The sequence below is a fragment of the Corella eumyota genome, chromosome 5, assembly GCF_963082875.1.
Source record: "Corella eumyota chromosome 5, kaCorEumy4.1, whole genome shotgun sequence".
Classification (NCBI taxonomy): Eukaryota; Metazoa; Chordata; class Ascidiacea; order Phlebobranchia; family Corellidae; genus Corella; species Corella eumyota.
Window position 1 is genome coordinate 8,086,335 of NC_137494.1, and position 21,921 is coordinate 8,108,255.

The following is a 21,921-nucleotide window of genomic DNA, read 5'->3' on the forward strand; positions in this document are numbered from 1 at the left end:
TTGTGATAGTTTTATACAATTATATTAAACCGTAAATTTTTTAAAAAAGAAAAATTTGTGGGCTGCTACTACTGCATGTTGCTAATTTGTTGGGTCTTGTGTGTTATAAGTATAGGGTAACGGTTTTAACTTTAGGTTTAAGAAAGACAAACTTAAACATTACAAACACAATATCAATTTTAGTATTTATTTTAAAAATTTCAAGAATAGCAACAAATAAATAGTTTATAATGTAATAAATAAAATTTAAATGCCAAATTACTGATGCATGAAATCAATAACAGTCGCCTCTTACGTCATTTGTCATGAGACTTGAATAAGTATTTTATTTTTTCCGGCCTTTTCTTTTTGCTTACTGTCGAGTCGACTGCTTAAGTTTAAGCAGCTAAAGCACGTAAGCTAATTTTTTAAGGTTTGTCCTTGACCAAATAAAAGGTCAAGTTGTGCAGTTGAACTAGCAAACCCAAATTTTGTTACGGTATATTAGTATGTATCTATCTGTCTATTATAGAAAAGAACTACAGTATAAATTTATGCAATTTAATTTTTTTCTTATAAGCAAAACCAACCAACGGTAAAATATTGCCAGTTTTATTAAGAGCCCAATTAGTAAATTTTAAAAGCCTATTTTATGCGGGTAGGCAAACATTTTTATTAAACAATACCAATCACAGACTTAAGTAAAATTGGGTAAAATATACTAGTAAATGCAATTGCCTTTTTCCTTAAGCTAAAAAGCAGTTACATGCAAAATTAAAAATTTGGGCCTTACTTATTGGTCTAACAGCTGTAAAGTTTATATTTTATATAAAATTTTTTATAATTATTTACCAAATACCCCCTTTAAGAATATTAACCTCATTTAAGAAAATTGTTAAATGTTTAGTGCAATTTTTCATTTTAAAATAACTATAAAATACAGAAGTTTGTTTTTAATTATTATTTATTAAAATTTTTTCCTAGTTTTTTTCAGTTTTTTGAGTTAGTTAGAAACAAGGATGAAGATTGTGCTGCTTATTGTTGTTTTTGTGTCCATGTGCAATGCATTACATGTGTAAGTTTAATTAAAATGTTTAAAATTAAATTTTAAAGAATTATTTAAGTTATATTCTGCTTTCTCATCGAAAAATATTTTAAACTAATAAATAAAATTATTATGTTAGAGTAAAACTGGAAAAGCGCCCTTCCATACGTCAAGTGATAAGAAGTATGGGGAAAGATGTCAATCAGCTGTTTCCCACATACAACATTAACGCAAAGTATCTCAAAAATTCTGCTCCAGAACCACTTACCAATTATTTGGATGTAAATAATTTTTAAATTAAATGGGCTTACCAAACTGAACCACTTTAAAAAAAAGAAATTATCTATTTTAATTTTGTTAGGGCTTTTTAAAAAAAGGAAAACAACAATAGGTTTTACTGCTGTTTTCTGCGAAATAAAATGCGTAGTTTGAGTTTTATTATCCTAAATTGCTTATTAACCATTCCTTTTTATAATCTAATTGTCATGTGATAGCTTAGTCTTGTGATGGCCCATTGTGTTATTTTACGAGAAATTCTAAAAAATTTCTGCTTAAAGGACCTTTTTATTATTGTTAACATAAATAAATTAATTTTTGGCTTTCAATTTAATAAAATGTCTTTTTAAATTAAATTTTTATTATTTTATTTATTCAGGCACAATATTTTGGAGATATCACCATAGGAACACCACCTCAGACTTTCACTGTGGTTTTTGACACTGGTTCTAGTAACTTATGGGTTCCATCAATTCAATGTCCAATTACAGATGTAGCATGTCGTAAGTACATTTAAACCAAAAAAGAAAATATATATTTTGAGAAAGTTAATTTTTATGCAATGTTATTTAATAATATAAAAAAATAAGTCTTAACCCTTTTGTTTTAAACTATCGTTAAAATATTTAATGTATTTTCGTTTTGTAATTTTAAATGTAATGTTAAAAAAATAGGTAAAATTGTTGCACAACAAATTGTTGTTGTAAATTTTATTTATTTAATATCAACTTTGTATTTAGTTATGCACAACAAATACAATAGTGCTAAATCAAGCACATATGTTGCGAATGGAACTGAATTTGCAATTAGATATGGTAGTGGCAGTTTATCTGGATTCTGCAGTCAGGATACAGTTATGGTAAGTAAACCAAACTAAACTTAATATTACTCATTTATTAACTTTTGCAAAAAAAAGGTATGGGCGGTTAAACTGTAGTGCAGTATTCCACATGTAACAAATTTGATTCCCACTGCTATAATGTCGTAGCAACCTTGGGTAAAATCGTTGTAGTACTAACAAAGTGATAACCCCTTTACAGTATTCCATATGTAACGGATTTGATTCCCACTGCTATAATGTCGTAGCAACCTTGGGTAAAATCGCTGTAGTACTAACAAATTAATAACCCCTTTTTATATATTGTCTTCCAAAGTCAATAACTTTAAAATCAAGCAATAAGAACTGAGCCAGAGTAATGTATTTTAACCAAACGATTTTGAACTTGGTCTCAAAATGATGCTTCAGAATCAAAAATTCGCTTACTGATACAAATTGGTAGGCTAGTATTTTTTTAAAGGTTAATAATATTTTTTTATTGTAGGTAGGTGGGGTGCCTTCAAAAAATCAAATATTTGCTGAAGCCCTAAAAGAACCGGGCGTTACTTTTGTAGCAGCTAAATTTGATGGAATTTTGGGAATGGGATATTCTACCATCAGCGTGAATGGAATTACGCCAGTTTTCAACCAAATGTCTGCGCAAGGAGCTGTTAGCAAAAATCAGTTCTCATTTTACTTGAACAGGTTACCTACAATATTATTTTACATTGTAAGATTAAACTTAAAAGAATAAATTACCACAAAAAATTTTGTCAACAGAAATGCTGAAGCACCAGTTGGAGGTGAATTGTATTTAGGGGGAGTAAATCCAGCTCGATATTCAGGAGAATTCACCTATCATAAAGTTACCACAAAAGTATGTTAACATCCAACTATGCCAAAATGTATTTATTTTTATGGGTGTTATTTGTTTATTCTTAACACTAACCCAAGCAAGTTTACTATAATTTTGCTTATTAGTAAAAGGCATTTTTTTAAAAAATTGTCTAAAATTATGGTTACCATCTGAATTTTCCTTTAAGGGATATTGGCAGATTAAGATGGACAGCGGTGTGGTAAATTCTTCTACTCCATTGGAAGTTTGCAAAGGTGGTTGTCAGGTTATTGTGGACAGTGGAACTTCGTTGATTGCAGGACCCACCGACGAAGTCAAGGCCATCAACAAAGCTATTGGAGCTATTCCATTCCTGGAGGGAGAGGTAAATAAAATAATATTTAAGCGTGCCATCAACTTACAGCAGCAAAAAATAACAAAAGTAAAATTTACCGACTTCTAATTAAAAATTAAAAACCTGTTCTTATCTCTCAATATTGCTATTTTCTTAGTATGAGGAAATAAACAAAGTTAATAAACAACAAGTGGGAAAAATAATTTAGTTTCCTCTTAAAATTCCAATTTTAAATATTAATATATATTTTAATATATATGTGGGCACACAGTTATAATAATAAAAAAATGTTTAAATTTACTGTAAATTTTCGATGTCTCACCTACATCAATATTTTTATTTCCCATCTTGATGCGTTAATATTAAAAACTAATATGGCACGGTTGTAAATACACTGAAAAAATCTAACTTATATTTTTAAAATTATATAGCAAAATAAAAATAAATAAATAATTTTATACGCATTTGGTCCAAATCAAAACTTTTAAAAACTATTTAATACAATTCGTTAAATAGATTAATAAAAAATTAATTATTATTTTTAGTCATTAATTTATTATGTTTTTTTTAGTATCTTGTTATCTGCAGCAATATTCCAAAAATGCCTGACATCACATTTACCTTGGATGGACAAAAATATGTTCTCACCCCAAAAGATTATGTCATTCAGGTGAGATTGCTATTAAAAAATCAACAAAATTATAATTCTTTTTTTAAGATCATTTCTAAGGGACAATATATTTTAATTAAGTTGGCTTCTAAATTTTTTAATTACTTAATTCTAGGAAACCCAGGCAGGTGAAACAGTTTGTCTATCTGGGTTTATGGGCATGGACATCCCCCCACCTCATGGCCCCCTTTGGATTTTGGGTGACTTGTTCATGGGGAAGTATTACACCAATTTTGATTTTGCTGGTGACCAAGTCGGTTTTGCAACCGTAAAGCACAGTGTTCCAAAATAAAATTCAAGTTTTGCTTTAATATACTTAATCCAGATCGTTGTTCATCATATATGTTAAAATTATAATCATTTATTTTTCTTGTGTTTAAAATCAGTAGTAAGTTACATTTGTAGGTACTTAAGAAACTGAAAAATCTACTTCGGCATACTTTAAATAAACCATTTTTTATTGTTGAAAGTTCAATTTTGTATTTCATTGTCTATAAAATTCAATTTACTGTTGTACCAAATCCATTGTTGTTTACTTGCTTATCCACTGATAATAAATAATTGTGTATTCTGTAGAAAACAATTATTTTAAAAAGCAGCCTATTTGGTATATATTTGGCCTGTATATGCAACTCAGAATTTTTTTCAATGAAATGTAAATATATATAGTTTGTTACTATTAAATTTTTGGTGAAATCAATGTCTTGCTGGGTCGTGTGTTATAGGGCATTTCCTAGTTCTAGTTTTCTTATGGAAATAATTAAATTTTAAACTGTTTCCTTGGATTTTGGGGCTCGACGTAAATAAAGACCCTTTGATGTTATAGACCTTTTTGTAAAAGGTATTATACAGATATTAAAACAACCATTAAATGAATTAAGAAATCCTGCAGGAACAATCACACATTAATATAGGTAAAGGTTTAAATAGAAAATGTTGAAGCGGGTAATTTGAAAATATTTTCTTAACCACATGGCGATTTTAAAAGTCGTATATATTTAATAGCAAGATATATTTTAACAGCAAACATTACAAAACACAATGTTATGTTTATTTTTTAAATATATTTTAGGTAAGATATAAAACAAATAATTTAAAAATGATTTGAAAATTGATACATGAAATCAACAACAGCCCTATATTAAGTCATATGTCATGAACATACGTAAGTAATTTTTTTTGGTTTCCTTTTTTGATTTTTGTGGATTCGGTTGCATAAGTTTAAGCAGCTAATACACGTAAGGTTACTTGTTGCAGTTTTGTCTCTGACCATAAAAGGTGAAGTTGCGTATAGCCAGCCTAATTTTTGTTATGGTATGTTAGTATATTCGTATTATAGAAAAGTAGTGGGGTGAAAATTATCCAATTAATTTTTTTAAATTACTAATTTCAACAAACAAGGTAAAAAAAATTTTTTTTAAGAGTTATTTTGTATAGGTTGTTTTAGCGTTTGTATGTAAGTTTTATTTTAAAAACTTACTTAGTCAATTTTATAGCAAATTTATACAGTTAGACAAACATTTTTATTAAACAGTACTAATGCAAGAAAAAGTGACCAACAATTATATATAAATAAAGTTTTACTTCACTAATAAGAAAGCTATGTGCAAATATATAGGATTATTGGTCTTACCTAAATAATGTCTATAAATTATTTTTATTAGAAATACCAACCTTTCGAAATCTTGTCAAAGATTTCCTTAGAAAAACTAAATTGTTAAAAAAATTTCAAGTTTATTTTGATTTAACATTTAGAAATAACATTTTTAAATTTAGTTGTTATATTTTTTTTAAATTAAGTTGTTATAAGTTTTTTGAGTTGGATATAAAAAAAGATGAAAGTTTTGCTGCTTTTAGGCATTTTGGTGGCCATGGGCAATCCATCCCACGTGTAAGTATTTAAATATAACTATATTTTTGGCGTTACTATTGCTATTTAAATATTAGTTTACAATCCAATCTTGAAAATATGTCAAAAAATATTTGATATTTGTTTACATGGCAGCGTGGTGTAGTGATAAGAACTCTTGCTACCATGAGGTTGTGGGTTCAATCCCCACTGATCTCAAGCTGTAGCGCCCTTGAGTAAGGCGCTATAAACGGTATAAACTCCTGCTGAGCCAGCACTTAATCAGCAGCATAATTACTGGGCAATTATAGTCTCTATAATATCCTAAACTGCCACAGGCAACTCGAGACTGGGTCGGAGTAACTGATGTTACTCTATGTTTAAGTCGCGCATTCGACTTTCCCACATCGAGGATAAAGATATATATACAAAAAAAAAAAAAAAAAAAAAAAATTACCCTTAAATAAATTTTTGTAATATATATATACCTGAAAAATTTATTATGGTGAAACTGAAAAAGTGCCCATCTATTTGCCAAGTGATGAGAAGATTAAAAAGAGATGTCAGTGAGCAGATTCCATCCAATAACAATAACGCAAAGTATCTCAGAAATGCTGCTCCGGATCCACTTACCAATTATTTGGATGTAAATAATTTTTAAATAAAATATGCTTACCAAATTTAACCAGTTTTTTTAAAAAAGTATGTTCATATTAAAAAAAAATTGTCTATTTTAAATTTAAAGAAGTTCTTTAATAGAAAAAAAAACAACAACAGGTTTTACTACTATTTTACAAAAATGATATGTTTGGTTTTGAATTTTATTATTCTAAGTTGTTCATTTATCAAACCTTTAATAGTCTAATTGTCATATTATAGCTTAATTATGTGATATCCCATTGTGCTACTTATTGAAAATTCTAAAAATTTTCTTCCTTGACCTTTTTATATATATATATTGTTTTCATTAATAAATTAATTTATTAAGTTGTGGCTTTTAATATAAATAAAATCATTTAAAGAATAGAGTTTTTAATCCCAAATTATTAAATTTTTAGGCACAATATTTTGGGGTTATCACCATAGGAACACCACCCCAAACTTTTAACGTGTTTTTTGACACTGGTTCAAGTAATTTATGGGTTTATCAGTTCAATGTTCACTTGCAGATCTAGCATGTCTTAAGTATTCAAAAACAACTATTTATTTTTTACTGTTTAATATAAAAACAAAAAATTTTTGTTTTAAAAATCCTATTTGTTATTCTAAATGTAACAAAGAAGAAAAGTGTTTTGGTATTTGAAATTTTCGTATTTAGTTGTTCACAACAAATACAATAGTGCTGAATCAAGCACATATGTTGCGAATGAAGCTAACTTTGAAATTCAATATGGTAGTAGCATTTTGTCTGGAGTCTGCAGTCAGTATACAGTTATGGTAAGGAAACCTACCTTAATTTGGTATTACTTTTTTATTAATTTCTGTAAAAGATGCAATAAGTATGACACAGTTAAACTGCAGTTCGGTTTTTCACCATATGTTTCAAATTTCACCAGGAGCGTGGTGTAGTTGTAAGAACACTAGCTACACCACCATGATGTCGTGGGTTTAATCCCAACTGCTCTCATGCTGTGTTAATGCAAACTGAACTATAATTAAAAATCAGAAATTTGCTTACAAATACGAAAATTGGTAGGCTATAATTTTTTAAGGGTTAATATTGTGTTTTTTATGTAGGTAGGTGGGTGCAATCACAGAATCAAATATTTGCTAAAGCCATACAAGCACCAAGCATTAATTTTGTAGCAGCTAAATTTGATGGAATTTTGGAAATGGGATACTCTACAATCAGCGGGAATGGAATTACACCAGTATTTAACCAAATGTTTGCGCAAGGGGCTGTTAGCAAAAATCAGTTCTTATTTTACCTGAACAGGTTACTTAGACCACATATTTAATTTTTTTTTAACCTTTTTGTTTCATTTTTTTTTTTAATTTGTAATAATAACTTGTATTACCACAAATAAATTCTCTGACAGAAATGCTGAAACCCCTGATGGAGGTGAATTGTATTTAGGAGGAGTAGATTCCTTTCGTTATTCAGGAGATTTCACCTACCACAAAGCTACCAAAAAGGTATTTTAACATTACAAAAGTTAATTTGCTTATTAAAAGGGAAAGTTTATTCCAAATTTATTAGATAAACTATATATTATATATACTTACAAAAAAAACATTTTTTATTCTTTAAAAGTCCCGAAATCACCGCAGTTAATTTCAATATAATAGTAATTTACCCAGTTTATTTTTGTTGTTTAGTGATATTGGCAAATTAACATGGACAGCGGTGTGGTTAATTCTCATACTCCATTTAAGTTTTGCAAAGGTGGTTGTCAGGTTATTGTAGACAGTGGAACTTCCTTGATTGCAGGACCAACCGACGAAGTTAAGGCCATCAACAAAGCTATAGGAGCTGTTTCAATCTTTGAGGGAGAGGTAAACAAAATGATAGTTAAGTCTGCCAGATTACTTACTGCAGGAACAAAACAACATACTTAAAGTGTACTGACTTGACTTATTTTTTACTATTATTATTTTTTTTGTATACACAAATAAACAAAGTTAATAAAAAAGCAGCACTGATTTTAAAATAGTTTAGTTTCCTTTCCAAAATTTCAATTTAAAATTTTAGTATAAACCTATTTTCAAATTTACAGTACATATCTGTCATCCAATCTCATGCCTTCGCTTATATTCTATTTCCTTTTATGGTTGATTTTGTTAAAATAAATAAATAATAAAGTATAATAATTAGTATATGCACTAAAAATACATAAATTCTTACTTAGAAATAAAATAAATAATGTGTACTCTTAAAGCTATTGAACAAAATCAATAGTTAAAAAAGAAAAATGAACTATTATTTTTTGTCATTAAAATCATTCTGTGTTTTTAGTATCGTGTTATCTGCAGCCGTATTCCAACTATGCCTGATATCACTTTCATTTTGGATGAAAAAAACTATTTTCTTACCCCAAACGATTATGTTATCCAAGTAAAATTGCTACAAAATATTGAAATGCAAATTTGGTGATTCTTTAGAGAACAACATGTTTTGAAATAGTTCCTAATTTTCTCAATTTCTTATTACAATTCAGTTACTGTATACTTAACATGCTAAATTTAATTTTCTTTATTTTAATTTAGGAAACCAATGCAGGTGAGACTTTTTGTCTGTCTGGGTTCATGGGAATTGACGTCCCCCCACCTAAAGGCCCCCTTTGGATTTTGGGTGACTTGTTCATGGGAAAATATTACACCACTTTTGATTTTGCTGGTGACCAAGTCGGTTTTGCAACCTAAAAGGACAGTGTTACAAAATAAAGTTTAATTTTTTCTCAATATATTTTAATGGATTAAAATTTTGTATTTAAATTTTAGTAAATAGTTTCTGACAATAAATATTTTTTTTATTTTAAATATATATAATCAAATTACGTAATTATATTTAATAAATAACAATAGGCGTTTTAGTGAGTAATTATTGTTTAATTAAAAGAAGAAAAATTATGAAAGGAAGCAAAATCCCCTTTTTATTTAGTTTGATCATTAATGATGGATTTATTAATTTATAAAACTATTCTAATTATATTATGTTTTTTTATATCTATATTAACTTTAATAGATTTTAATTAAAAATATTGAAACAATTTTGAACCTTAATTTAATTGGTAAACAAATCTAGTTTGTAGAAAACAAATATTTTAAAAAACAGCTATTTTGGGATATTTGTCATGTATATGCAACTGAGCATATTTTCCAATAAAATTTGAATACATATAGTTTATTACTATCAAATTTTTGTGAATCAATGATTTACTGGTCGAAATCTTGTTAATAAAAATATTCATACTTTTTTTGACATTGTTGAGAAAATATAAGACAAGTTTTTTAAAGAAAAAGAATACAACTTACAAATTTCAATATTTTTAATTACAAATTTTTATGTATAAGTTAAATGCCCATAATTTAATAGTCTAAAAAAAACTTGAACGAATTTATTTGCCCATTTTATATAAAACAATGAATAGTAGCCATAAATTTTATTTTTAGTTAAAAAACTTGTTTTGTTATTTAAATAGAAGAATATTAATAGTTCTTGTCAGGGGGTATGTAACTAATGTTTTGTGTGTGTTGACATCAACTTCCTTTAGGTGTTGAATATAATTGTTTTGTTTGTTATATATTTAATTTGTCAACACAGCAATGTGATGTATTATAAACACATTTAATTACAGGATTGGTTTTTATTATTATATTTAGGTATTATTCATATAGAAGCTTTATAAAGGTGTTTCATATAGTCATTTTTTTAAATAACTAAATAGATTTAATAAACATGAAAGTATTTGTTATACTAGCCTTTATTATTTGTGTAGGTAATGCTGGATATGTGTAAGTGTAACCTCACATGTTTTAATATTATTTACTTAATTGTAGTGACCAATGTTATGTTTAAACTTCAATTATACGTTGCAATTATTGCATAATTAATATGCTAAAATACTGTTTTTAAAAACGATCTACTTATGGCAACATAAAGCTGTTTTTTTATGTTTTAGTATTAAACTGAGAAGAAAAAAATCTATTTATCAAGAAATAAAAGACCTAAAATTGGAGTACCCAAAACTAACTCAAACATTTGATAAATACAAAAAATCGTTTTTGAACTACAATTTATCTGTTCCAGAACCACTTTCAAATTATGAAGATGTAAATAAATAACATATTGTTATTTGTTAATTAGGAATTATTTGTATGTTATTTTGTTGTTATTTTTACCTATGAAGTGAAGCACTTTTGCACTGCATGTTAAAAATTTTCAGGCAGTTTTGTTTCATCTATTTAATCTATTAAAATTTGTTTAAAAAAAGGGTAGAAAAATTTGGTTAAATTTGCAGTGTCCTTAAGTACTTCTGGAATTTCTTACTATTAGCAAATTGCTAGGATAATTAATTTTTTTTTTTTACAGGTTCAGTATTTTGGAGATATCACAATAGGAACCCCACCCCAAACTTTCACAGTAGTTTTTGACACTGGTTCTAGTAATTTGTGGGTTCCATCCGTCAGGTGTCCAAGGAGTGATCATGCTTGTGGTTATTATTATAATTTTATTTTAAAACTTGTTGCATTCAATTATGAAGAGATAAATATAGAATTTTTTTAAATAGTAATCAAAATCGATTTATAGATCAATAATAGAAATAAATCTAATTTTTAACACTTTATATTAAAGTAGGTTTTATTCTTAGCATATCACAAAAAATATGATAGTTCCAAGTCATCGACTTATGTTAAAAATGGGACAAGATTTGAAATACAATATGGAGATGGAAGCATGACAGGATTCTGTAGTAAAGATATAGTTGGGGTTAATATTAAAATTAATTAATATTTAGTTCATTAATATTATATTTGTTATGATGTAAATTTTTTTATTGTTTTTGTTGTTATTTTAAAAGTAAGCTTGTCCTGGCAAACATGACCATTAGTTTTATTTACTCAGGAATAACTTGGCTCTAAAAACATAATATTTAATAAAAATAGATTGGGGGTGCATTTTCAAAAAATCAAATATTTGTCGAAGCCATTAAGGAACCTGGTGAATCATTTGTGTATGCTAAGTTTGATGGAATATTAGGAATGGCATACCCAGAAATCAGTATTAACAGAATAACACCAGTTTTCAATCAGATGTTTCAGCAGGGTGCATTCAACAAATATCAATTTTCATTTTTCTTGAACAAGTATAAACAGTATTGAGTTACTAAAAATAGTATCCTTTTTTCTTTTAACATGATGTCTATAAATACTTTTACTACTGCACCTTAGAGCGGTTTTGTATCTGTTTACCTGAAGATAGAAATAGCCTGATACCCACATAGTATTGTGGGTTTTTAGTTGTGTGGCAATAGTTAGGTTGTAAAATATTTAAAATTGGAAATATTTTCAATTACATTTGACTAAATCCCCCCATGTGTAAATTTTTTTTCTTTTTTATACAGAGACCCTAGTTCTCCAATTGGAGGTGAACTGTATTTAGGGGGAGCAAACCCTGACCGTTACACTGGAGACTTTACCTATCACAGAGTTGTAAAACGGGTAGGTTAATTTAAGCTTCCCAGCAAAATATTGTTTTTTTGTATATTAATGATGTATTTTAGTTTTAATTTGATGTTTTTATTTAATTTTTTTTTTCTAATTCATATTCCACCAATATTAAAACATGATTATTAATTTATATATTTGTTAAACCTAATGCTTAAAATCTTTAAGAAACCTAGTATTGTAATGTAGGGTTATTGGCAAATTCTAATGGGTCGTGTCATGGTAAAACGACGCAGACAGCATAATGTAAGAGTTTGTGTTGGTGGTTGTCAAGCAGCAGTTGATACTGGAACATCATTAATTGTGGGATCAACCCATGATATTGAGGCTATTAATAAAGCCATTGGTGCAGACCCTTCTACTCGACAAGTTTGTTTAAAAAAATGTTTTAAGATTAGTTTTATTGACATCTTTTTAATAGATTAAAATTATACTAGATTTCAAAATTAGAAGATAAATTTGTGGAGCTAATTTTAATTCGTGTACCTTTGTATCAAAAAGTTAAAAATCTGTTGGGTAATTTTTTAAGGTTAATTGTGAACGGCTTCGTTACCTACCAGATGTTATCTTTACATTTGATCATGTAGATTATACACTAACATCTTATGATTATGTTATTCAGGTAGTATTGTTAAAATTGTAAGCAAATTTAATATTTTGTTAAATTTGTGTATTCAATTCTTCAATTTTACTTTACTTTTAGTCTGAAAGCGGGAGGTATAGGCGTTGTTTATCTAGTTTTTCGGGACAGGACATTCCAACTAGTAAAGGTCCACTTTGGCTCTTAGGTGATGTATTCATAAGCAAATTTTACTCCACCTTTGATTTTGCTACTAATCGTGTTGGTTTTGCTACCTTAAAAGATACCAGTCCATAAATGCTAACTAATGGTTGTTTAAATTTGCTTAACATTTTATTTAAAATTTTAAAGTTTGATAATCCATAACTCATCTAACATTTACAAATTTTGTAGTTGTGGATATATTAGTTATTCTATGTTTATTGTAAAAGTTATTATGTGCAGTATTTTAGGTGTAAATATTAAATCGGTGTATTAACATTTTGTGTACTAACAAGTTTCCTGTTTACTTTAGTTTCTGCAGGTCACTATTTTTTACAATAAATTAGAGGTACTTTTGTATATAACTCAGTTCTTAATAGATTTCATGCGATAAATATTACCAATCACAGGATTTAAAATGTTCCCAAACTAATTGAATGGTCTACTGGTAATAAACCCCCTGGTTAAGAACCACTTAATTTTGAAAACTGTAGTTTTAGGTTTTGAAAAGAAAAAAAAAAGACCACTTAATTTTGCAAATACTTTAGTTTAAATAAATTAACAACTTAGATACTGTGAAAAAAACTTTTTAATAGTAAACCCGTTGCTTTTTATATTTTTTGGCACATTCTTAAAATAAAATATAAACTAAATTTTTTTTTTTTTTTTTTGGCACATTCTTAAAATAAAATATAAACTAAATTTCAATACTAACAAAGTTGGCTTAGCCTTGCTTGCTTAGTTGAAAAGGCATAGTTTAAATACTGATTGCCAATAAACTAGGCCGGTGCATTACACTAATAAAAAAGTGGCAAAAATAATTTAAATACTGTTATAATCATTTAGTAAAATGTAGGAATATAATAAAAACGCTACCACTGGGCCTATGGATATGTTGTCATACACAATCATTTCTGTTGTTGTGCTTATTTCGTTATACTGAAAACCAAATTGAAAGTAAGTAGCAACAACAAAAATAAGGAAAAGGGCAACATATAGCACGTACACGTCTTTGTAAGGCCTGCTGAAAAGAAAAGCAAGCACAACCAGCAGTGACAAGCCTCTAATAAAGAATTGCCAAACTGGTTCTTCATCACTGTTAAATATTCGCACCATAAAATATCGCAGATAAAAACTTGATGCAGAACAAATTCTTCTGATTCTGTGATAAGCCTTTCCACTATAAAAATAGTGCTTGTGCCCCAAAAGGGCAGCCATGTATGTTATTGGAGACCCTCCAAAAAGTGTAACTGAGTGCACCAATCCATCAGAGGCCCAGCGCATTTGAATATAATTAGCATAAACAATGTACCCATAAATAATATTAAAGGCAAGATGTATAAAACGAGGCAATATTGCAAAGTAACCCTTTTGCTTAAATATTAATTCCCAAGTTGGTGTTGTGGCAGTAGCTACCATAAACAAAAAGTCCAAAACCTCAAGAGAATATCGAATAGGACACAGAGTCTCTTCCATTTTGCCTTATTTTGTAGTTAAAAAATAAAGAGAAATGACTATTTATGCAAGGATAGCCTGGTTTATCACCTTTTAGAAATACCAAACCTGACTTTTTTCGTTGGGTTGCTATCTACTCGTTTTGTTCTAATTTTTTAACCTTTAAGTAATTTGCACGGCAAAACTGTTGTTAAAGGTACTTATGACGTCATATTTTTACGAATTTAACACGTTAGGATAACTTAAATAAATGCTCAAAATACGTTAAACAACTTTATGGTTTATAGTCCATGTGGACGTGGTTATATAATATGCAGTTTAAAAGATGTTTACAAAAAGAACGGTTTAAGGTAGAGTTACCCTAGTTAAACTATCTACTTAAGCCTAGTAACTTGGGGTTGCTTTTGTTGCGTTAAGCATGGAAACAATAACATGTTATAGGAGGTACTTTAAGCCATGGTTCTAAGTCATTAATACATAAATAGTGTAAGATTACTATTAGAAAATATAATTTACGCATTAGTAAAGTTCGCCAATTTTAAGGTGAATAGGCTACAAAAGATTAGAACATAAATACAGATTGACAATGACATATTTATACAAGAGAACAGTGCCATATTCTAAATTACGTGATTAAATTACATGAGAGTGTCTAGCATAAGTTGAATTGATATAACAAAACCATGTAGCCTATATATTATAATATAATTGTCAAAACTTATAATTGTCAAAAAAGTTAATTAGCATAAAATAGGCGAAGTGTAATAGTGTTTTTTCATGGTAGTACGTATATAATAAAAGACATAAAAGTGCCATCCGATTTTGATCGAAGTTCATTTGGAGCTCGCTGTAAAGCGGTTATCCATTTTTCGTTGGAGTCATCGTATATTGAAGCAAAAAGAGAAATTGATTTCAATTCAACGTTACCGCTATAGGTATCAGTCCCCACGTACCCAACTACGTGATTTCGGTACGAACTAGTTTCATCTGTAAGATCCGTGTCATCCGAGTTTAAAAAACCTGTTGGTACATTGGCTGTTGCTGGGGCACTAAATGAAAAGCTTCGCAGTCCATAGATTGTAAAAAAATCGTCCGCATATGAAATACCATCACAGTTTTTAAGGGACGTGTCTGAGGAATAAGAAAAGTCCACTAAATCAGTCAGCATGTCTTTTGCTAAAGTTGTTGAAGTGTCGTCACAGCACACTGTCACAGCATCAGTAAACCACCAATTGACAGTCCCATTTGCCCTTGTTTCCTGTGCATGAGTCCTAACATCGTCAATGGACAAAACTGTACACGGAGGAATTGAGCAGAAAACTGGGACTAATGACGAAACACACCCAAAGTCGACGCTGCAAGTACAATTCTGTATTCCAGTTACCTCGTCATTGGAATCCAAATTAAAAAATATAACCGTGATCGCGTTATTTACTCCGACTAAGGTAAGTAATCCTATCGTCAACAACATAAGCATTTTCTACCTATTAATTACGACTTACTAAAAGTGTTAAACAATAAAATAATGTTAAATTAAAAATATATTAATATTATTGTAAACCCTCGTCTGATGTATGCGTGGTTTAATCTATATATAACGGCGTTTCTACATTTAAGGTTTTGTTGGGAGTTCGTATACATCGCAATCAAATTTCTTTTGAAAGTGAGGATGTACGATTGTGTTTTTAAAGACCTAAGAATTGTTTACAAGTAACTTAATACCTGTTAACATACGTTTTCTCACCTGGGTCTATTGTTTTCTATTATATAACGAAAAAAATTGACACGTAATAGTCTTACCTATACTAGGCCTACGTTTTGACATGACGGTATAACTGGTTGACAGTATTGTCATCACGTTTATTATTTCTTTTTATTACCAAACAGGCAATTATCTTTGTTTCACATCGTTTTAAGTGCAGAGCTTTCTGTAACTTGAAAAAAATATTAGTTTATTCTGCGTTTCTTCATTACCTAGGAAAAAATATTAAAAGGATATTGCTATATAGGGTTGGTTAACTTTATAGAGGAACTCTTCTACCTTCACAAATCATCTAAAATAGTTATACTCTTTATACATCGATCAATTATTACCTGATTTGTCAGTGATTAAGTCCCCTTTGCAAGTTCTGGGTTTGTTGACCATGCCATACATAATATACTATAAATTCTTTGTGTAAACACTATTATTTATGGCATGTTTTACATCATTAAATTGATTTTGAGATTTTTATTACTTTTATTAATGCACAAATGTTTTACATCATTAAATTGGTTTTAAGATTTTATTAATTTTGTTAATGCGCGAAAAAATCCACATAAAAAATGTTTACCTGCTTAGTTATTATTAATCTAGTCTTTGTTTATTTATTTCATTGAATAATTGTTACGCTTGGCATTTGTTAGTTTAGTGACTTGTCTGGTGAATATTATTAAACTTATTTTATAAACTATTATTCAAGCAATGCAATTTAATTAAGTTATTACAAATTGAACAAATAAAACAATTGATTTATTCCCATGAAAAACCGTCCTTTAAATTAACATTATAACACACTGCTCACCAGTTAAGCAACTTAAGTAAACACAAAAAAGAAAAAGGCAATAAATAATAAATATATATACGGTGTTTACAAAATATTTTAGTATTGCCTATGTTTAAATTCTAGCTGCCATTGAACTATATATTAAATAAATAAAAGCAATTACGAAAAAACTAATCAAGAATATTATATATTTTATGAAAAATGATTGCTCTAAATCAAACGTATGTTATTTTAGGTGGACAAATATTGGTTGTTAGTTATTGACTTTTACAGTAAAGTTAATCAAAAACATTTGCTAAGCTATATTTTGTTCCAGGTGGAAGCGGTTCTTCAATATTCGAAGACTTTTCCTTACTCCTGTTTGAAAAGGGTTTGGCTATTAACGGGTTTTGATTGCCTGACTGTAAACCAGGAAAATCTAAATGAGGATTCATTGACTTGAATTCTTTTTGTTTCTTTTTCTTCTTGATGCCGTTAGTTTGATGTTGTGGCATAACTTGGCTTTTGTTTACATCATCAACTTGACCAAAAGGAGTTGAAGAGGATGATGATGATGTTAAAGTTGTACCTGCATTTTTCGAATTTGAGGCAAAGTCTAGAGACTTTTTCTTTTGTTTAACTGGAAAACTTGGAAAACTTTCATCAGTAATCGAAAAAGTATTTTCATTGCCTGTATTGGTTTGAGAAGACAGCGCAGTGAACCCGGGAGGAACTCTAACATTTTTGATTGCATTCTGTGATGGAGGTCCTGCTTCAGGTTTTGGGGTTGATTTTTTAGGGATATTTTTTTGTTTTTTGCTTTGTTTGTTATTGTTAAACCCTGGTGGGGTTAAGAGACGTTGGTTATTAGACTGCAATGTTGGAAAATCAGACGCACTGCTGTTAAATGTAGTGTTCAACACAGGTCTTTTGTTTTCATTAAATCCTGTTTTCTCAGACACCATTTGTACATTTGATTTTTGTTCTATTGTGTTGCTACTATATCCCTCCATATGTTTATTAGCACCTCTGCCAACTAACACATTGTTAAGAGGATTCAAAGATGGAAAATCTTCCATATCTGTAGACTTTGGCTGTTGCTTTGAACTAAACCCTGCATTTGTTTTGGGCTTTTGAAATTTAGTTTTTGTTTGGGTATTAAATCTTGCATCATTATTTGTGTGAGACCTTTGTGGTTTTGCAGTACTTTGTGATGACCAAGGCGGTACTGCTGATATATTTCCTCCACCAGAAAGTGAAGGAAACTCCTCTTCTGTCAGACCAGGTTTAGATAAACTTGGCTTTTGGTTCCAAGTTGGCATTAATGGTGCCGTACTTTGTGGTTTTAAAGCAGGTTTTGCATTTATGTTCTTTTGTTCTGCAACATTAGAAGATACTGGTTCTTGAACTTCTGGCTGGAGAGAGGGAAAATCTGTATTATGATTTATAGGAGGAACAAGAAGCGGTGGTGGTTCTACAACAACTTCCGGTTCGTTTGATGTTGAAGATTGACCTGTTTTGTTTGCCTCTTGCTTCGATAGTTCAATTGCTTTTTTCAAATCATCATCACGTTCAAATGCATTGGACTGATTTCGATCATAAGCCCTTCTGCCTCCTCCCCTGCCTCCTCCTCTGCCCCCTCCCCTACCTCCCCCTCGGCCCCGATTACCGGACCTGTTGTCACCTCTTCTCTCTCCATCTCTATCTCTGTTTGAGGCATGTCCTCTTCCTCTGCTGCTTTCACCTAAATTTCTGTGTGATGGTTCTCTTCTTGAATATTGAAAGCCTAAGTCGATTTGTCGCTCTAGTTTTTGTTGCGATTTATTTTCAATATGCTCGGCTGCTCTGTGGGCTTTAAAATCTATTTCAGTTGCAAATACACATGTAAACTCTTCATTAATGCATTGATCGATTTCACAAAGAAAATGTGCCTCTTTAAAGTGGATTCGAAGCTCATGGTAGTTCGGATAAAACTCGTAATTTTCAGCTCCATCACATATATGGCAATAGTAATGAACAGTTCGTAAATGGTGAAATAACTTGTCATCATCTACATAGCGAATATCACAAAATTTGCAAAGCGGGTGACCTCTGTGTGAGAAGTCATCTGTGTCTCCAACCCTTTTATGCGTTGCAAGATCCTTTCGTGTATACACTTTAAATTCGCTTGTAAAATTATTGTTGTGTTCAAGGCATATCTCGCAATAAAATAAGGTGTGTTCTTTTCGTAAATGGTTTTGTAGTTGTTCGAATTTATCGTCTGGTGGTCGATCCTTGCAAATTGGACATTTGTGCTCCAAAATCTTTTGAAACTTCTCAATTATGCTGCTTTCCGTGAAATACACATTAATGTCATGGTCTTTGTCCTTGATTATTTGTAAGGTGTTCAGCTTATCAAAAGTATCCTTTCGATTGGAAAAGATCACTTTTTTTAAATCTTTCCTACACACTGGGCAGAAATTTTCATTACACAACAACCTCATCTTTGTTGAGCACTTATAGCAAATAAAGTGATCACAATGTCCGATGGCATATACATCAATGGGATGAGCACAAACCACACATGAGCCATCACTCTCGCTTTCGCTTAAGCGCTTTCTTTGTGGCCTTCTTTGGTGCTTGTTTCTTTTGTATAATTGGCTATTTGGACGTGACATGTTAAACCTAATTTTTTTAAATGTTAGTACAATAGCTATTTGCCTATTCAATATTTTTAAATTTTCTGTAATCAAAAATAAAATTATCAGCCCCAAGCTTCTGTAAGCGTTTTCTTTATTTAGGATGCTATATTTTACTTTACTGCCCATCCAAAATACTGTAAACCCGTTAAAAATGTAAGCCTGTATTCCTTTCTTACATGCAGACAAAAAGACTGAAAGAAGAAACTAATTTCCCTACAACGGTGAATTTACTTTGACGTTGCGCAACGTGAACGAGCAGGTGTTATAACCTATTTACCGTTATAAGTTAACTGCACTGCTTTCTATACTTTTTAAAGTTTATTTTGATTTTATTACATGTATAAATTTTCACGTTCAAGTAAATTGTACAGTTTTTAAATATAAATAACTTTATTGCAAGACTCGGCTAACTGTGTCGTGACTCTAGACAATAATCGGCAACCATCTCACCAGCCATCGCAGATCTAATTTTTTCAAGATCAATGCAGCGTAAGGTTAATCATGCTTTTAACTTTCTACATTTACGTTGTAGATTAGGCAAGCCAATTTATAATTTTTTTTATGTAAATAATCTTGATATTATTTTTAATTTTGTTGAATCCAATATTGTGTTTTTTCTCATAATCTTTTATAAGAAGGTCGATATAAAAGCCCAAACTTTAACACGCATTAGGCAGTTAGGTGTTAGGATATAATATTGTTCCTTTTTACACGTGTGGGTGTTGACCATGTTGATGTTAGGTTTTTACATTAAAAAGTTATGGTTGCAAGCAACAACATCATTAATTCATTAGGATTGCAAACAAGGGCACTTGGTACATTAATTTAATAATTTTTTTTTATTTATAGATAGCCTAACTTAAATGGGCTAATCTTTTAATGGATTGCTTTATATATACAGTTATATTTTACAATTGTTTATACCATTTTTGTTTGTAAAAGGACAATCTAGTTAAGCATATTATTTGATCTAAATACTGTACTAAATAATGAAAATACTCTGAACTAAATATATTTTTAATATTCATTTGCTCATTTTTAAGCAATTTTTCAACATTATTTTTTAACATTATTATGTGGGTTTAGAAATTGAACATACACAAACATTTATAAATTTACATATACATCATTTACCAAGCCTTATTATATATATATATTAGTTTAATTACTTTTATTAAAAAAAGTTTATTTAAATATTTAGAGTTGGTAAAAATAATTTCATTTATTCAATTTAAAAATAATTTTAAAGTATGTTTTGTGCCGGATTAACCCGAAGTTTTTTAAGAAATGGAAAGTCTCTTGTAAGAAACGCTTCCTATGATGCAACAAGAAAAAACATGAAAATTAACAATACTACAAAAGTGATTTGCCAAGGGTTCACTGGAAAACAGGGTACATTTCATAGTAAACAAGCTATTGCCTATGGTACCAACATGGTAGGGGGAGTTTCCCCAACCAAAGCAGGCACCACTCACCTTGGATTGCCAGTATTTGCAAATGTAACAGAGGCCCGGGATAAAACAGGTGCCGATGCTTCTGTTATTTATGTGCCACCGAGGTTTGCTGCCGATGCAATTATGGAAGCTATTGATGCAGAAATTCCACTTGTGGTGTGCATTACAGAAGGGATTCCACAACAAGATATGGTTCGCGTAAAAACCAGACTTCGCCAACAGGATAAAACTCGACTGATTGGACCCAACTGCCCAGGAATCATTTATCCAGGAGAATGCAAAATTGGTATTATGCCCGGTCATATACACATGCCTGGTAATATTGGTATTGTTTCAAGATCTGGAACACTGACTTATGAAGCTGTTCATCAAACCACCAATGTTGGTTTAGGACAAACCCTGTGCGTAGGAATAGGTGGAGATCCGTTTAACGGAACCAATTTTGTTGATTGTCTGGAAGTATTTCTGGGTGATCCTCAGACGGAAGGAATTTTGCTTATTGGTGAAATTGGGGGAAGCGCTGAGGAGAATGCTGCTGCTTATCTTGCAGAACATAACACGGGGCCCAATGCGAAACCTGTGGTGTCGTTTATTGCTGGAGTTACTGCCCCACCCGGTCGCCGAATGGGTCACGCTGGTGCTATTATTGCCGGCGGCAAAGGAGGTGCTGAGGGTAAAATTGCTGCTCTCCAAGATGCTGGTGTTGATGTCACGTTATCTCCCGCAGAGATGGGAACTAAAATGATTAAGCAATACAAGAAATATTATGGTGGCCGAAAGCAAAGCCGCTAACTTTTAAATGGAATATTTATAAAAATTAATCTCCTTTAAACAATTGTTATTTGAATCTGAATTTAAATTTTTTATTGAAAGTTCATACTTGTTCTTTTGTTCATAAATGTTTTTGTTCGTTTAGCAAAAAAATTTATTTGTTGTTTATGTGGGTTACAAAACAAAACTTAAAGATATAAAAACTCAAATAGAATGAAATTTTTATTATTTATGTAATGTATTTTTCTTCTTAGGTAAAA

General features: G+C 30.0%; 5 protein-coding genes and 1 pseudogene across 6 annotated transcripts; 4 read left to right on the top strand and 2 right to left on the bottom strand.

Annotated features, from left to right (window-relative positions):
* The first annotated feature begins 346 nt into the window (after nucleotides 1–346).
* Nucleotides 347–4,677, top strand: LOC145753171 (cathepsin D-like). The gene is made up of 9 exons (XM_082569572.1): nucleotides 347–1,054; nucleotides 1,164–1,305; nucleotides 1,680–1,803; nucleotides 2,041–2,159; nucleotides 2,623–2,822; nucleotides 2,898–2,994; nucleotides 3,161–3,337; nucleotides 3,879–3,977; nucleotides 4,093–4,677. Exons 1-9 carry the CDS (start codon nucleotides 999–1,001, stop codon nucleotides 4,267–4,269), a joined length of 1,191 nt encoding a protein of 396 aa, XP_082425698.1. The 5' UTR covers nucleotides 347–998; the 3' UTR covers nucleotides 4,270–4,677.
* Nucleotides 4,678–5,737: 1,060 nt separating this feature from the next.
* Nucleotides 5,738–9,423, top strand: LOC145753213 (cathepsin D-like; annotated as a pseudogene). The gene is made up of 8 exons (XR_014283835.1): nucleotides 5,738–6,472; nucleotides 6,885–7,010; nucleotides 7,148–7,286; nucleotides 7,568–7,762; nucleotides 7,866–7,962; nucleotides 8,146–8,322; nucleotides 8,783–8,881; nucleotides 9,034–9,423. The product of XR_014283835.1 is annotated as a cathepsin D-like (transcript).
* Nucleotides 9,424–9,819: 396 nt separating this feature from the next.
* Nucleotides 9,820–13,054, top strand: LOC145753212 (cathepsin D-like). The gene is made up of 9 exons (XM_082569609.1): nucleotides 9,820–10,281; nucleotides 10,449–10,599; nucleotides 10,859–10,982; nucleotides 11,139–11,257; nucleotides 11,434–11,633; nucleotides 11,892–11,988; nucleotides 12,184–12,363; nucleotides 12,524–12,616; nucleotides 12,698–13,054. Exons 1-9 carry the CDS (start codon nucleotides 10,226–10,228, stop codon nucleotides 12,869–12,871), a joined length of 1,194 nt encoding a protein of 397 aa, XP_082425735.1. The 5' UTR covers nucleotides 9,820–10,225; the 3' UTR covers nucleotides 12,872–13,054.
* A 1,658-nt stretch (nucleotides 13,055–14,712) lies between these two features.
* LOC145752875 (uncharacterized) lies at nucleotides 14,713–15,727 on the bottom strand. Its single transcript, XM_082569237.1, has one exon. It carries the CDS (start codon nucleotides 15,705–15,707, stop codon nucleotides 15,006–15,008), a length of 702 nt encoding a protein of 233 aa, XP_082425363.1. The 5' UTR covers nucleotides 15,708–15,727; the 3' UTR covers nucleotides 14,713–15,005.
* Nucleotides 15,728–16,515: 788 nt separating this feature from the next.
* LOC145752207 (uncharacterized) lies at nucleotides 16,516–19,473 on the bottom strand. Its single transcript, XM_082568439.1, has one exon. It carries the CDS (start codon nucleotides 19,410–19,412, stop codon nucleotides 17,055–17,057), a length of 2,358 nt encoding a protein of 785 aa, XP_082424565.1. The 5' UTR covers nucleotides 19,413–19,473; the 3' UTR covers nucleotides 16,516–17,054.
* Nucleotides 19,474–20,641: 1,168 nt separating this feature from the next.
* On the top strand, nucleotides 20,642–21,917 carry LOC145753268 (succinate--CoA ligase [ADP/GDP-forming] subunit alpha, mitochondrial-like). The gene has a single exon (XM_082569675.1). It carries the CDS (start codon nucleotides 20,687–20,689, stop codon nucleotides 21,680–21,682), a length of 996 nt encoding a protein of 331 aa, XP_082425801.1. The 5' UTR covers nucleotides 20,642–20,686; the 3' UTR covers nucleotides 21,683–21,917.
* Nucleotides 21,918–21,921: the final 4 nt, after the last annotated feature.